The sequence below is a fragment of the Podarcis bocagei genome (assembly GCF_964188305.1).
Source record: "Podarcis bocagei genome assembly, chromosome: 6".
In the NCBI taxonomy this organism is placed as follows: domain Eukaryota; kingdom Metazoa; phylum Chordata; class Lepidosauria; order Squamata; family Lacertidae; genus Podarcis; species Podarcis bocagei.
Window position 1 is genome coordinate 54,852,632 of NC_138130.1, and position 17,011 is coordinate 54,869,642.

At 42.0% G+C, this 17,011-nt stretch overlaps 2 protein-coding genes across 8 annotated transcripts in view; one reads left to right on the forward strand and one right to left on the reverse strand.

Annotated features, from left to right (window-relative positions):
- The window catches only part of GART (phosphoribosylglycinamide formyltransferase, phosphoribosylglycinamide synthetase, phosphoribosylaminoimidazole synthetase), a 27,293-nt gene extending 18,097 nt beyond the window's left edge, over positions 1–9,196 (forward strand). For all 3 annotated transcript variants that reach the window (XM_081199207.1, XM_081199206.1, XM_081199205.1), the window contains 9 exons: positions 617–815; positions 2,366–2,617; positions 3,692–3,844; positions 4,688–4,891; positions 5,200–5,328; positions 6,185–6,315; positions 6,542–6,683; positions 7,187–7,302; positions 7,938–9,196. In XM_081199207.1, the coding sequence (XP_081055333.1) occupies positions 617–815; positions 2,366–2,617; positions 3,692–3,844; positions 4,688–4,891; positions 5,200–5,328; positions 6,185–6,315; positions 6,542–6,683; positions 7,187–7,302; positions 7,938–8,135 (1,524 nt within the window). In that variant the 3' untranslated portion in view covers positions 8,136–9,196. The remainder of the gene's footprint in view (positions 1–616; positions 816–2,365; positions 2,618–3,691; positions 3,845–4,687; positions 4,892–5,199; positions 5,329–6,184; positions 6,316–6,541; positions 6,684–7,186; positions 7,303–7,937) is intronic.
- The window catches only part of LOC308589783 (trifunctional purine biosynthetic protein adenosine-3-like), a 28,307-nt gene continuing 19,460 nt past the window's right edge, over positions 8,165–17,011 (reverse strand). For 2 of the 5 annotated variants that reach the window (XM_081199199.1, XM_081199200.1), the window contains exons 17-22: positions 15,998–16,201; positions 15,026–15,175; positions 13,659–13,789; positions 13,223–13,364; positions 12,852–12,967; positions 8,165–11,371 (exon numbers count right to left, since the gene is read on the reverse strand). In XM_081199199.1, the coding sequence (XP_081055325.1) occupies positions 11,138–11,371; positions 12,852–12,967; positions 13,223–13,364; positions 13,659–13,789; positions 15,026–15,175; positions 15,998–16,201 (977 nt within the window). In that variant the 3' untranslated portion in view covers positions 8,165–11,137. Of the gene's footprint in view, positions 11,372–12,851; positions 12,968–13,222; positions 13,365–13,658; positions 13,790–14,534; positions 15,176–15,997; positions 16,202–17,011 lie in introns of those variants that run through there. The other 3 variants (XM_081199201.1, XM_081199202.1, XM_081199203.1) reach the window with 3 other exon arrangements.

Genomic DNA, 17,011 nt, shown 5'->3' on the forward strand with positions numbered 1-17,011 from the left:
CAGGTTTAATGGGTTTTTGAAGGTGTTAGGATTTTTACTTAGTAACTGAGTGTTTACCACGCAAAGGGATCATAGTTTGGCAGCAGAGCATGCAAAAGGTCCCTGCTTCAGTCCTTGGCATCTACAATACCCTTTTTCCTTCCACCCCCCCCCCAATGAATAACTTTATTTGCATCACATTCAGATATGTGTCTGAAACAGATGACAGTCCTTCACAGGAGAGCAAATGGAAGGGCCTAGTTTCTGAGGCCTAGCAACCAACAAATTTTCCAGTATACTTTTGAAAAAATGTCCAAGAGCCCAATATAGTGTCAATGTCCCTTTCCCAAGCCTGGCTGATATAAATAGGAGTTGCATAAAAGTATCTTGGGGTCTCCTCTGATTATAGTCACCTATGTACCTTCCATGGCAGTTAAAAATGAAATCTCAGTTATGTTCAATACCAGTGGCTGGGACTCAGAAGTGGTGAGAGTGCTATTGCATATAAGCATCTGGTTGGTCACCACGAGAACAAGGAGGCTGGAGGAGATGGGCCTGTGGCCTGATCCAGGAGGGCTGTTCTGATGTTCCCAAGTCTTGCCAAGCTCCGGTGTGATTTGTCTAATTCTCATTACAGATTGCCCAGCTATGCAATAAGCACGACACCATTGGTCAAGACTTGGTTGCCATGTGTGTCAATGATATCCTAGCTCAGGGAGCTGAGCCCCTCTTTTTCCTGGACTATTTTGCCTGTGGGAAACTTGATGTCGGGACGGCTCAGACAGTCATCGCTGGAATAGCTGAAGCTTGTAAACTGGCAGGATGTGCGCTCCTCGGTAGGAATGATCACTCAGGTTTCTGCATTTAGTTAAAAGCAAACCTTAATGTTGCAGAAGGTAGATTCATATACTTATACTGTGTCCGGCTGCTATGGATCCAAGAATCAGTTTACACATTCAGTTTGCAGTGGGTCATCACAGTGTACCCTGTTTTATGAGTGGGAGGAATTTAAAAGGGGAATCTTCTGAAGAGGTGAAGAGTGTCAAAGGCAGGGGCAGGCCTTGGTAATATGGTGCCCTGTGCCAGGCCAAAATTCATGCTCCCCCCCCCCCGCCCTTGCGCTGCCTTCCTAAAGCCAGCTAAGCAAGGGGCCATGCTTTGGGAAGGAGGTGCAAGACTCTCTCAGGGTTGTAGAGCCTTCCTGTGTCCTTCACAAAGCTGGGCAAGTGCTAGCTAGGCTTTGGGAAGGAGGTGGGAAGGTGCCCCCTTTCAGCTCAGCACCCTGTGCAGGGAAACCAGTCACACTGCCCTAAATCTGCCTCTAAAGAAGGCTGGATTCAGTCCCAGTTCTTTCCCTCTAACATGCTAGTTTTCTGTGTGCAGGAAGAGTTTATATAATGGGTGAGGTTTCAAACATATGACCTGTCCCGTCCCCCCACCAGCCCCAATCAGCAGTCTGAAGTGGCACAACAGCAAGAACTGTCTTGTGTGATTCTCCTGGTTGTGTAACTTGGTACAGACATTTTGGCAACTGAGTCAAATGACAAAATGGCAACCCCAGTCCCCACCAGGGAAGAAGGGGTGGGTGAAGATCTACATCAGGAACAACAGGGAAAATAAAGATCTATACCTGCTACCCCTGTGGATCCTGCTGCCTGAGACAGTCGCCTCTCCTTGCGTCATGAGTGGGCTCACCATGACTTTGTACTTAGGCAAACTCTCATAATGACCTTTCCCTAGATTATTTACTTATCAGAACTGCTGTTTTGCTTGTTCTGGCTGTTCCATTTTGAAATCCTTTGTTCTTTACTTAATCGTGTAACACACACATACCTCACACATTGTTGACTGATTTCTCCGTTTTAAAATGGGCAGAATTTGAGAAACTGAATCATTTTTCATGGCATGATCCACAACATGGGAAGGGAACATGCTCAGTGGCAGAATATCAGCCTTGCACGCAGAAGGTCTCAAATTTAGTCCAATGGCATCTCCAGATGGGGCTGGGAAGGACTCCTCTTGAGAGCCTAGCAATGTTGCTAGCAGTCAGTGTGGGCAGTATTGAGCAGGATAGATCCGTGGTAGGATTCTGTTTAAGGCAGTTTCCTGTTTTTCTGTGTGCTATTCCTTAAGAGTGCCAAAAGCACCTATGATTTTGTTCTTGTTTTTCATTTCTTCCTTTGGATGTACAACTTCCAAATTTTATTGAAAATTCAATAAAATGTAATCAACAAGCAAAAAAACACAAAAACCCCATCTAAGACAGGCTGTGCTTGCTATACTTCAGTGTATGTAAGAATCTGGCAAGCAGAGTTCCTATAATGGTCACCAGTGGTTTTGCTTTAACACTCACAGTCCCTTTCTCTGTCGTCTATTGCCACCTCAGGAGGAGAAACGGCTGAAATGCCTGGCATGTATCCACCGGGAGAGTATGACCTGGGGGGCTTTGCTGTTGGCGCTGTGGAACGAAACCAGATGCTTCCCAAGCTAGACAGAATTGTCGAGGGAGATGCGATTATTGGAATAGCTTCCTCTGGTGTTCACAGCAACGGGTTTAGCCTTGTGAGAAAGATTGTCGAAAAGTCCTCTTTAGATTTTTCCTCTCCTCCAGTGGGCCGCTCTGGTAACCAGACATTAGGTAAGATCAGTAATTACAGCATTTTCCTCTTCTGTCTATGTCACGGGGAGCAACCTTTGGTCAATTTTCAGTTATTAGGACATTTTGGGTCTTTTTATCAAAGGGCGGGGGACTCAGATCCTGGGGCCAAATGTAGTTTTCCAGGCTTCTCTTTTCTCTTTCGCCCCTGGAACTCTCTCCAGGCCGCCCCCCCCTCACAGACCTAGCCCCTCCCTGAGTGTTTTCATTTCTTTCATTTCTTTCCTATGCTTTTGGAATGTGACCTTGAGCTGTGATAGTGACTCCAACTTGCTTGGATGTGGGGAGGTGCATTGAAGCCTCTCAATTTCGCATGGCTTGGATGTAACTAACTGTTTTAGGATAAAAGAGTCACACCTGCTTCTTTGCCTCTGGCCACATCGGCCTCTGGAATATATGGCCCCCAGATCACTGTCCACGAGGGAATGTGGCCCTCACGTTGGAAAAGGTTCCTGACCCTGGTTTCTATCAAAGGACAACTAGTGAGGAAAAATGAGTACGTGCAACTGTTAGAATACTTTTACCTCTTTCCATTTTTGTGCATACTTGTGTGACATTTGCACTTCGTTAGCCGCCTTCCAATGCTAATCTTATGTTTCCCCCCCCCCATCCAGTCCTGCCTCCAACATCCATGGATTAAGCATAGACATCTGCAGAGGGAATGCCTGTGTGCATAGGCATCCTATGTAAAACCGGTTTGTGCTTGCTTACAATCAAACAGTGTGTACATTTTATGAAATAAATAAAAATAATAAAATGTAAGCTAGAGTGCAAGTCATGCAGAGTTCTAGCTTCTGTGGAAGTCTATGCATGTAGAGGTCTATGCGTGTAGGCTTTCTTCCCTCCCCCCAGCCCTTATAGACACCCCCACATTTAATGTGGATCCCAGGTACAGGACTGCAGAAGCCATGAAATGCAATTAATATGGAGCCCTTTTCATGAGGGAGGGCCACAGCAATATCTTCGTAAGGCCACCTTGATGCATTTCATCCTGCTTGTGCTTTTGTGCTTTATCATGCTTTTGCATAATAACCTGTTAATGACTTATGTTCGCAGGAGAACAACTGCTTACACCCACTAAAATCTATAGCAAGATTCTCCTGCCGGTTCTTCGTTCAGGCTACGTGAAGGCCTACGCCCACATCACTGGAGGAGGGCTGCTGGAGAACATTCCACGTGTCCTCCCAGCATCCTTTGGGGTAGTTCTAGGTACGTCTTGGTCATGGTGAACACCTAGGCAAAACTTGCAAGCTTGATGTAATATTTCTTAATTTTTATTGATGCCATTTTCCTTTCTTTAACTCGGTTTCTCCCTTTTCCTCCTGCCCCCATTTATTGAAATCCACATTTTATCTCAAAATTGACTGACTGAAGATTTTTTAAGGATGGATTTTCACATTCACTAATAAAGAGTAGAATGAAATTTAGACATTCCCTTTCATCCCAGTTTTTGTGGGCTTTTATGGCTTTTTGTGGGCACTCAGTCTAAGTTTACACCATACATTTAAACCACTATGTTGCCACTTCAAACAGTCATAGCTTCCCCCAAATAATTTTGGAAGCTGTAGTTTGTTAAGGGTGTGGGAGTTGTTAGGAAGTACCTATTCCCCTCACAGCACTACGATTCCCAGAGTTTCCTGTGAAAAACAATTGTTAAACTACTATGGGAACTGTAGCTCTGTGAGGGGAATAGGTGTCTCCTAGCTGTCAGCACTCTTAACAAACAACAGCTCCCAGAATTCTTTGTGGGAGGCCAGGCCTGTTTAAAGTGGTATATTATGCCTTAAATGTATGGTGTGAATGTGGCCTTAGTTGATTTGAAAAGATTTTGAATCAATTGAAAAAGATGATAATTTTAAAAATAGATGGTTAGATTGGTTAAATACATTTCCTTCAATTGCCAGTGATAACCATTGGATCTTTTGCTATTACTGGGCTTATCACTTTTATGTTTAATAAGTTCAATCAGAATTGTCAGCTTAATTTCTCTGTAATGCTTGTTGACTGATTTTTTTAAAAAGTGTGTTACAATACAACTCTGGTTATTTTCAGATGCTATAAGCTGGAAGATACCGGACATCTTTTCTTGGCTTCAGAAAGAGGGGAATCTGTCGGAGGAAGAAATGGCTCGAACATTTAATTGTGGGATTGGTTCAGTCCTGGTTGTGCAGAAGGAGCTGGCTGGGCAGGTCCTGAAGGGCATCCAGAGGCATGAAGAGGCCTGGCTGATTGGAAAAGTTGTTCGGCGTCAATCAGGTCACTATGCAGAGCCTCATCTATCTGGGAATGACTTGTGAGGGTGGTTATTTTTAATGGGGTGATGGTGCTGCAGCAGTCCTGAATTAGGACTGCATCTGTTTTGCATGCAGAAGGTACCAGGTCCATCCCCTGCCATCTCCAGGGGAATGTCCCCAGTCTGAAACCCTGGAGAGCTGCTGCCAGTCAGGGTAGACAGTACTGAGCTAGATGGACCAAATGGTCTGACCCAGTAGAAGGCAGCTCCCTTTGTTTCTAATTTTTTAGTTCTATTTATTTACAGCTAATGTTTCTTTTTTTAATTGAAGGGTCTGCCCACGTTGAAGTCAATAACTTACTTCAAGCCTTACAGGCAAATAGGATAGAGTCCTTCCACAGCCAACGAAGCAAAACCCAACCAAGCAAAACAAGGGTCGGCGTCCTCATCTCTGGAACAGGTGAGACTCCTACATTCTCCATTGTGAGAAATGAATGCCTTCTTTGAGGCCATAGGTTGGGGTATTCTGGAAGACTGCTTTGAAGTAGTTTAGTCAGACCATACCATAAACAGCTTTGGTTCTGCACACCTGAAGGAGTGTCTCCACCCCATCATTCAGGCTGGACACTGAGATCCAGCTCTGAGGGCCTTCTGGTGGTACATGAGGTTACAGGGAACCAGGCAGAGGGCCTTCTCAGTAGTGGCACCAGCCCTGTAGAATGCCCTCCCATCAGATGTAAAAGAGATAAACAACTATATGACTTTTAGAAGACATCTGAAGGAAGCTCTGTATAGGGAAGTTTGTAATATCTGATGCCTTACAGTGTTTTAATTTGTTGGAAGCTGCCCAGAGTGGCTGGGTTAAACCGGGTCAGGATTTTATGGGGTAGATGTTGCTTTCAAAAACTCTTCTAATTTGAAAGAAATCCAGCCGAATACTGGAGGTTTAAATGGCAAGATTTCTGCAGCTTTTTTCTTTTTAAAAAATATGCACTATGGAACAGAAATGAAAAGAACCATGAGAGAAAAGGCACTTGTTCAGAGTTTGAGTGGCATACAGTTGGAACAGGAAGAACCCCTTGAAATTACACAGGTTTCTTTGGATGTACTTATAATGAAAAACTTGTGCCTCAAGAAAAAAATACTTAACATTTAAATGTGTGGAATGTGCTGCAAAAGTGTATTTTGCCATCCAACCATATAGATGGTTCTATACTTACTGAATCAAGTTGCTATTTTGCTGCTTTTAAAAATGTTTTCAGAATATTTGAGTCCACCTTAAATATATTTTCACTTGATTGTCTTGGATCCTTCAGGTACAAATCTGGAAGCTTTAATAACCAGTACAAAGAAGCCAACTAGCTATGCACAAATAGTCCTTGTCATTTCTAACAAAGCTGGTGTAGAAGGGCTAAGAAAAGCTGAAAGAGCTGGCATTCCTACAAAAGTAAGTAAATGTTCAACAGTATGGCATGTGTAACTTAATGGTTAGGTGTCTGTGTCTGATGTGCTCTGGTCCATGGGGTCATGAAGAGTCAGACACGACTAAATGACTAAACAACAACTGTGTCTGACTGTTCAAAATGTTCAGCGTTTCTGAAATATTCAGCATTAATGATGGAGGGGGGGAATAAATGTATCCCATAATATTACAATCTTTTGCTCTGTTTTAGGTAATTGACCACAAGATGTACAGCAGTCGCACAGAGTTTGATAGCGCAGTTGATAAAGTCCTTGAGGAGTTCTCAGTTGAGCTGGTCTGCCTTGCAGGATTTATGCGGATCTTATCTGGTCCTTTTGTCAGAAAGTGGAATGGTAAATGCATCTGGATATACTGCACTTGGAACTAGAAATGCCCATGCCGTTAAATGTTGTGTATAGTATGTGAACCAGTTAGACAACAGTTTCATTTTCAATTAGGAGATTTTGCTAATTTCCTAGTTTAAAAACAGCACAGTGTTTCCCACAGATTTAGAGGGATATCTCTACATTTTAAAAATAAACATTATTGATGTGAAAAAGGGACATTGATATTCTCCATGTTAATACTGAACCAGCTGTATCATAGCTGTCCCATTATTTCTGATTCCAAAATGCAGCTGATTTCAGATTCTGGGTTGGTGGCTGCGGTTTGTCTGATAATGTTGATTCAGACATTATAGTTTCTAGTCTATATCTAATTGTCACCAGTTCATTCAAGCAGAAAAAACCTGCTTCGTTTTACATATTTTGTTTCAATTAGTACATCAATAATTTCTTGTTTAAGTATTGTAATGCTAGGAGAACTTAAAAAAATGAATTTTGTTTTTTACTTCTAGGAAAAATATTGAATATTCACCCATCTTTGCTGCCTTCATTTAAAGGAGCAAATGCCCATAGACTGGTACTGGAGGCTGGAGTCAGAGTCACTGGTTGTACTGTGCACTTTGTTGCTGTATGTTCTCCTTATTTGCTACTCTGTTAATAATAATCTTAGTTTGAATTGATTGTCAGATCGCTTCTCAGCCAACAATGAATGCAGAGGGCTTAATTTACACAGACTGTGAAAGGGTTGGCCAGTGATCTGAGCACAAAATGTACTAATTAGACTGTTGCTGCACCTTCTGCCCACTTCAGCATAGCCTGAAGTCTACTACAGCTCAGTAATTGGGGAATCTTTTTGAATCCAGCCTAGCCTGACTGCTGCCAGCTGCAGACCAGGTCAAGGTTAACTTAAGGAATCTATGCAGCTGGTAAGCATAGTCATTGGACTGCTTCATTTACTTCACAATTTAGAAATAATTTATTATTGTGAACTGTAATAATATTTTACCTGGTTTTCATAGTGGTGTGGGTTTTACAGTTTTCTCTTGAATTCTCTTCTACAGCTAACTAGACCAGACTGGAGTCAGACTAAATATTTGTGGTACAAAATTTGCCAGTTTCAAGATAGCTTGTAATGTTGAAGATAATTTCTTAAAGCGGAAAGAGTCCCATGAGAGGTCATGAAAGCAAACCAAGGCCATGTTCTAGAGCTCATAATTTCGTCTATCTCTCCATCTTGTCAACGTTTCTGACCTTCCTTTCTAGGAAGAAGTTGATGCTGGAGCAATCATTTTTCAAGAGCCAGTCCCCGTGAAGATTGGAGACACAGAGGAGACTTTATGCGAAAGGGTGAAGGAGGCAGAGCACAGAGCCTTCCCTGCTGCTATGCAGTTAGTGGCAAGCGGAGAAGTACAGTTAGGAGGAGATGGGAAGTTACGCTGGAATTCGGGAAAGCACAACTGAAATGCAGAGGACAAGAAAACAGCAACAACCACGATGCATAATTTTTGCTTTAATTGTGTAGCATAGGGCAGCAAGTTGAGAAAGCCAAACAGAGCCAAATTGGGAAGGGGATGAATTAGCCATCTCAAATATTCAAATACTTTTGCCATAATACAGGTTCATAAAATGGACCTCTGCAGACGCAGGTTCTCATGGTAAACCATTTGTATGAATAGCACCAGGGTCACCCACAGGATCGTGAAAGGTGCACTGGAATATCCAAAGCCCTTGTGGGCAACCATTTCACTCAAACAGATTGCCACCTAGTACACACTAGTACACACTATGCCACACCTGTATCAAAGGGCCAGCTACATGGCAGTGCCCTTGTCTAAATCAGGCATTGCCTTCACAAACAGACCGTGCCTACTCCCAGGAAAAGGGACTATACAATAAAACTATCTGTGGTCACAGCATTAATTAAGCATTTTAATATCTATCCTTTTAACATTTCATTCTGAATAGCAAGGTGAATCAGAATCAGGTTTTTTGGCCATAGTGCTAAAGATTGAAGTATTTCATAGCAACTGGTGAGCACAAGAAAATCAAAGAAACACATGGCTTTAACCAGGGCTGTATTCAGCTAATCACATGTGGGAGATTTAATCCCCACCCCTTTTCTAAATATATTATACTATGAAACATATTGTCTATTAAAACTTAACCCATGACATCATGGAGACATGCAATAACATGTTCTTCAGTATGTTTTTATCATAGCTAGAAAGCACAGTGAGGAAGGAATTGACCTAACTTTGAAAGAAAAGAAGTAGGTAGCTACATATTACATGTGCCTTTAAAAAAATCATCATGATGGTTCATTAAAGGAGAGAATACTATATTTCCATTGTGTTATGATTTTGCTATTTACAAAACTAATCAGTGTTCAAATGCTAAGCTTCCATAGAAATTGGACTATATAGCGCAATACTGTTACATTCCTCTTATCTGTTTTGTACCCAAATGTTCAGTGACATCAAACCCCATTCTAATTAAAAAAAAATCATTAATTTAAGAAATTACATACATATCTATGTTAATTTCTGGGTGATAGTTAAAAGATTTCTCTCCTTACAGTTGCTAAAGATGCCTTGCAGTGCCTTGTCAGTTCCTAAGCAAGTCTTGCTGGTGGAAACCTTCCAAAAAAGAAGCAACCTGAAGCCAAAAATAAACCAGAGGTGTTCTGCTTTTAATGATCAGGCCATGTAAGAAGACAAGCTTACCCACTGTATCTAGCTTTTAGCTAGAGTATGTCATATATTGTTATCAAGAGAGATGACATTGGTACACTAATCTCTGGTTAGCCCCTACCCAGAGCACGATGTTCCATCAACAGCCCAAGCTTACCCGTTATTTCGAGGAGGATGGTTCCTGTGTACTCATGCACCGCTGCCCCATTTAAACTGTACAAATCAGTCCTTCCAGGAGAGACGGCTGTGCACACTCAAGTCACCATGTGTGAAAAATGGTTTTGCAATGCAATTTCATCCAATGTGTTTGTACATAACAAAAAGTAAGTGCAAGAAACATTTCTTCTTCCTGTGTACCATCTTAGAGTTTCCAAAACATGATTGTGGCACACCCTGTGAGAATAGAGCCGAGGATAATTTGAAGTGAAAACTATCATAGCTAAATACAGAAAGTTTAGGAAAATTATCAACCAACACCCACATTTTGCTGGATATCCATCATATATTGACTGACTGACTAGTTTTATGTGGGAAGTTATTTAAAAGGTGATTCAGGGGTGCTTCGAATGACATATAAGGGAGCTCTCAGAAGTTCTGGTTTAAAGATCTTTAGAATATAAATCCAGTTGCAAACCTGAGGGTAAAATAATATCCTTTGCCTTTACAAGTGATACAAACACACACTGATTTCATGCAGTTCAGCACATGCCTGCTCAAGTTTCTCATTCTTGTTCCCTGCAGTTGGAAAAACCCAGCTGCAACATCCCCTTATCTGTTTTTTGTTGCTGTGGCTGGTGCCACAAAACCCATACGGCTTTTATAATACCAGCAAAGGCCACAGAAACCTCTCCTCTGAGGTCAGCAGTGATGTGGCCAAGACAATGCAGAATGAGAAACAGAATGATAAAACACCGTGTGGAGGATGGGGAAAGGAATCCTAGGTAGCTGCCTTATATGGCGCCATCTCCATTGGTCCGTCTACCTCAGTATTGTCCACACTGACTGGCAGCAGCTCCCTCCCATCTCTACTTGAAGATCCCAGGGAATGAACCTGGGACCTCCTGTATACAATGCAGATGCTCTGCATTGAGCCACAGCCCCTCTCCACCTAATTCTTTTTTGGAGGGGAGCTATGTTGGTGCTGTGGGTTAAACCACAGAGCCTAGGACTTGCCGATCAGAAGGTCGGCGGTTCGAATCCCCGCGACGGGGTGAGCTCCCGTTGCTTGGTCCCAGCTCCTGCCACCCTAGCAGTTCGAAAGCACGTCAAAGTGCAAGTAGATAAATAGGTACCGCTCCAGCGGGAAGGTAAACGGCGTTTCCGTGCGCTGCTCTGGTTCGCCAGAAGTGGCTTAGTCATGCTGGCCACATGACCCGGAAGCTGTACGCCGGCTCCCTCGGCCAATAAAGCAAGATGAGTGCCGCAACCCCAGAGTTGGCTACGACTGGACTTAATGATCAGGGGTCCCTTTATCTTTACCTATGTTGGTGCCAGAGATTTCCCCTCCTAGTGCTTATTATCTGGTGGGGTATGCACATAAATTTCATGGAGTCAGGGGGAGAGTAAAATCACCACCTAGGTTGCCCTGAAGCTAATTATGCCCCATATTGTGTCCATTGAGCATGCTTTCCTCACTTGAAGAACCAATATTGACCCCCATGCTCTGATTTTAGCAAAGGAAAAGCACTTGGATAAGAGGAATTTGACAGTTTCAGCATTAATTATTGTAACTGTCACTATTCATTGCTGCATTGTAGCTGCTCATAGGAAAGTTTAAGAGGAGGAGCAATTCTGCCTTTCCTTTTGATGGACCAGCTCCTGACTCTCTCGTCTCCAATAGGTTTTGCCATCCTTTCCTAGTTGCACCATTCCACTGGCAACCAGCTGCAGGGCAACAGGAAATACCCGGCTCTCTGCTTCTTTGACCTTTTCTGACAAGGTCTCTTCCGTGTCTTCTGCCTTCACAGAGACGGGCTCTTGTAAGATTACTGCTTCAAGACTAGTATCCTCCAGAGAGAAAGAAAGAGAGATTCCATTAAGATAGGTGACTTTCCACATGAAGAGCAACAGAAGCAGAAAGTGCTTGGGGGAGAGTAGTGTTACTGAAATTCAGCCTGGAAAAGATTAGCAGAAATTTAAGTTGTAATATAAAGGACAGGTGGCAGGTTGAAAAGGGTTGAGGAGCACATTATGGCCCAAACTACATCCAGCCTTAATGATATAAGTAGCAAACACTTTTTAAAGTGATCTTGATAACAATTCCACACACACCCTGGGTATTTGGGTTTTTTTAAAAATGCCACCTAGTTGTTCATCTCATCTTTACAGTCACTTGTAGTTAAAGGACCATTAGGTCCAGTTGTGGCCGACTCTGGGGTTGCGGTGCTCATCTCGCTTTAGTGGCCAAGGGAGCCAGCGTACAGCTTCTGGGTCATGTGGCCAGCATGACTAAGCCACTTCTGGCGAACCAGAGCAGTGCACGGAAACGCCGTTTACCTTCCCGCCAGAGTGGGAAGCCTATTTATCTACTTGCACTTTGACGTGCTTTCGAACTGCTAGGTTGGCAGGAGCAGGGACTGAGCAACGGGAGCTCACCCCGTCACGAGGATTCAAACCGCCGACCTTCTGATCGGCAAGTCCTAGGCTCTGTGATTTAACCCACAGCGCCCCCTGCGTCCCTTGTAGTTAGGTCCTTAGAAATGGCATGCAGGAAGACAAATGGGTAATACAACTAGGCAGAGGGGCAGGTCAGGAATTGGTGGTTGGAGGTGTGTATTCAAGAAGGCAGTTAAGGTTGCAGTTCTAATCCCACTTTCAAGGGAATAACACCATTAAACTTAATGGGACTTCCTTCTGGATGAACAGGTCATGCATTTATTGCAATGTAAATTAGCTTGGAGTTAATATTGTTACAACAGCTAGAAAACATCCATCAAGGGCTGAGGAGAACAAGGTGTAGGCATATGTCACCAGGAACAGGGAGGTCTCAGAGACTTTAGTGCAGGCATAGGCAAACTCCGGCCCTCCAGATGTTGGGACTACAATTCACATCATCCCATCCCTGTTAGCTAGGGATGATGGGAACTGTAGTCCCAAACATCTGGAGGGCCAGAGTTTGCCTATGCCTGCTTTAGTGAACTGATTCCTTTGTTCAAAGCAAATTGGAGGAATAGCAATATTACATGGTCCTTTGGGGGGGGGTCAAGGCAACATTTATAACTAGAAGGTAGTTACTCTAAATAACATCAAACTCAGGGATAGGGCACCTGTGGCCCTCCCAATGTTGTTGGGATTCCCATTAACCACAACCAGCATAGCCAATTACCAGGAATGATTAGAAGTGTAGCCCAATAATATCAGGAGGATCACAAAAAACCCCATCTCTGACCTAGATACCCCATCTCTACCTGTGTCAAGAATGAGAATTATTTGCAGGTGTGCAGAAAACAGAAAGAGGTGTTTTCTTTATTCACAGGAAGATACTTACAAGCACAAAATGGACCGTACAGCCAGCAATTTCGTATGCAGATGAGAGTGCCTGCTTGTGGGCATTTCCTCCTTTAGTTAATGGTGAAAGTGATGGATAAGTGCTCAAAATTTTCCCTAGAATTAATGAAACCCCTGTTCAGACATATCAAAGTGACAAACAAGGATGTGCAAAATGGAAACGATAGCCCCGCATGCAGATCACCAATTGAAAATCACTGCTTTGATTGAGTATATGAACCCAGCCTGGAAATTCTTATGATCCTAGTTTGCCTTATACATGCTGAATCCTCAGCAGCTGTCAGCCCTTCTGAGCAATTAAAAACAAAAACAAAAAACTTAATTCAACAATAGTTTGTTCCACTTGCTTACCACTCCATTTCCTAAGGAAGTTGCTAGTCAAAACTCTTATAAATCCTGCCAGACAAATCAGTTCCACAGAGAATTCTTCAAGGACTCTGTCAAGTGTGCCTTCATATTCGGATCTGCTTCCATACAGTTTATGGTCAATTACCTACAAGAATTAATGCAAAAGATGGGGCAAGAAAAGAAACTTCCAAGCACCGTGCAAATCAAAACTGAAGAACACGGGCAACCTTTTGAAGACCCTCAACATTTACATTAAATTTATACAAACGAGGTTCTAGATGTTTTTTGTTTTTTTTACTCGTAGACATAAATGTCTTAAGAATACTTATCTAAATATGAGGCATGGGGTGGTACTCTGCAGAGAAATGTTATAAGTGAAGATACTTTCCGGCAATGTGGGATTTTTGGCCATGAAATTATAATGCAATGTTCTCCTTACTCTGGTGGGGATGCCAGCCAGGGTTGCATTCTTCAGTTCTTCCACCCCAGACCTGTTGGCGATGACAAGGACTACTTGGGCACAGCTTGCTGGCTCTTTTGCATATCCAAGAAGTGCTGTCAGGCTTGTACCTCAAATGAGAAGATTAAGACACAGCCAGTTTCTAGTAGACATCGCAAACATGTACCCAGGGAAACAGCAAGTGACCGCTCCAAAGTATGCACTTATAATATCATTGTGAACTAACAAACCCATGTTCTCTGTCAACCTTTTACATAGGTTGCCACTGCATTTTAGCTCTTTGACTATACAATTGCTTAAGAATTCCTGTGCTTTTAAGGAAAGATTTGTGATAGGTAACATTCATGTTGTATAAATGGTTGTAGTAACCATCAGAACTTTGCATATTTGAGGCTGGAGCAGAGAGGGCTCTCTGTTATATTCAGGCAGAATACCAAGGCCTGCATATACCTCATTTTGTTCTACAAAGTTTCTGTATCACCTAATATATCAAAATTAACAATAACACGGTAAAACTGGATGATAAATTTCTGATATTCAGTTAATGATTCTGTGTTGTTGGTTGTTGTTTTGGTGTTTTTTATGATCAGCTTCTAGTGAATATCTTCATAACATTCTTAATATTCTCCCCCTACTCTTATTCCCAGTTAATCCATAACGTACAGATAATTCTATCCACTTCTAAACCAAAGTAAATCCCATTTAGTTTAATGGGGTTTTCTTCCCAAGTGAGCATGTGTAGGAAAGTTTCTGAAACATGCTTTTCTGCCTATTTTTTATAAACCAGTATGGATAATTCTTCAATTCTTGTAAATTGACCTGGCAACTAAAGCGTGCTTGCACATTTTTCAATAATTGTGATAAACTTTGATTTATTTTTATGGAATTGCAGTATAAAAATATTTTTTATAAAGAAATTAAAACATAAACAAGTCAAAGACAGAAGAGTTTCCCCCTTCATATCATCTTCCTAGTTTGTCCCAATCTGGCTTGCTTAGAAGTCCTTAAAACATGAGGATGTTTCATGGCCATGTTGTTGAGATTACCAGCAAGGATACAATATTAAACATAATTTCAATGTAAATTTGAATGATGTGGTGTGATGCAAGATTTGGATATCGGGTTCGACTGGATTTCAATTCTGATCAAAAATGCAATTAATATAAGAACTATCTGCATATTAACAACAATCAGTTCTATTAATATTGAGTGATTCTTATAAGGCACCTTCAATCAGATGTAAGTTCACACAAGCAACTTTGCCATAATATATCAAAGTCTACATGCTCCCACAAAATCTCCATTGCAGAGATGGTTATTTAGTGCTGTAGCAACTGCAAGCTCACCCATTCCCGAGATAAGAACAGCTACTTTCACTTTGCTTTTTCTGCATGTGGTCTGGATCTGGCTGTCCACACTGGAAAGATTATTCATAAATGGATATTTGTTTTGCATCAATACTTCAAGAAGATTCTTGATTACTACACGAGAACACCCTGAATAAAGGAAAGGTAATTCAGTGCACACGCTTAATATATAGTAGCCAAAAGCACATACATTGGAAAACTAAACTGCCAAAGGGATAGGAATGTCTATAATATCCAGTTGAAAGCTCTTCTCCTTAATCCTACAAAAGAGTTGAAAGCAAATAACCTTTAATTAATTGGTGTTTTCATATCTTTTTTTTTTTCATTGTGCAGGACTTGCAAATGGACACCTAAATACAAACTAAACATTGGCCCAGTTCACATGTCATATTATACCATAGTTTAAAACAAACTATGGTTTAATGTGAACAAGTTCTTTCAGAACTCCTTTCCCACTCTTGCTGATGCCATGCACAGAACAAGTCATAATCTAGCTTGCTGTGTTGTTCAAACAACACAGGTTCATGGCTTGTTTCCCCAAAGTAAATTACAAGCATGACCAAGAACAAACCTTGGTTACCACTCACAGCTTGATGAAAACAAGCCATGAGTCTAGGTTCAGAAAGCATAGCAACCTAGACTTTGATTTGTTCTGACTGTGGTGTGGCGGCAGCAGGAACAGAAGAGAGGTGCTGAATTTACTCCTGCTACCCAAGTTAAGTTACATAGCTGCAGAAACTTAATACAGTTATGGTCCAAATCACAGTGCAACCCTATGTATGTCTACAAATTAAAGTGCACTCCTATATATGTCTACACAGAAGTAAACACCATCATTTTCAATGGGCCTCACTCTCATATAAGTTGGTATAGAACTGAAGCCTTAGAACATTTTAAATGCTTTTGTTGGATTTTAAGCTGTTTGTATGTCTGAATAGGAAATGCAATAACCTGCAAGATGGTGGATGACTTTCCCGATCAACCACGCATCCTCGTATTTCTGGAGATCTTTCAAAATCTGCCCAGCAAACTCCTTTTGTACCACCAGCACAGCACCAATCCCACAGTTAAACGTTTGAGACATCTCCACTTCTGAAAGGCTTCCCTCTTCTTGAAGCCAAGAAAATATTGAAGGAATAGTCCAACTATGAGCATCTACAAATAATTGAATTTGTAAAGAACAACACTGTCCTTAATTCCATCCCTGTTAAAGCCATGGCACAGGTTCATCCTTCCAGCCTCACCTCTCATTAGCAATATTGGATACAATCCAGCAAAAGATAGGCACTACTATGTCATGCTGAAATTATCTATGTGAAGGACATACAGAGACCTGAACATATGAGTAAGAGGACGAAATTCATTTCAAAGGGGTGTTCTGATTTTTCCTCTCAAATGCTGGGATGAGGGACTGCAACTGTGAAATACTCTCGGATTAGTTATTTCACGATCAGACTCTCAAGAGACCTATTGTCATGGTTTGGAACTCCATCTGTCAGCAGAGGTCTCTTGAGACTCCTAGGAAGGAGAATATTCGGTTCCTCCAATGCTATAGGAGACAATAGTTGAAATAATCAGCCCCTCCAGACACTTCTATAGAGGAGGGGCTCCAGGACACAGTGAGGCTTCCAGACACTGTCCCTTAGAAAGTAGCTCTTTTAGACTTGCACGCATCACCCCACTGGGAACTGAAAACTCTCCTTTCCACCCCACTAAGCCCAGGATCTGGAAGAGGTATTTCACCTTCAACACAGCACATGCTGGCATAAGAAAGTGCAGTCTCTTGTTATTAGGCAAGGCTCCTTTAAGAAGGTGTGGCTTGACAGGAATATTTAAAATGGGGGGCCTATGTGGTGCCCTCCTGATGGATTCTAATTCCGTCAGGTGATCCATTATGGTCAGTGTTCAGGGATGATAGGAGTTGTTCAGTCCAGCAACATCTGGAGAACATCACTTTGGGGGCTC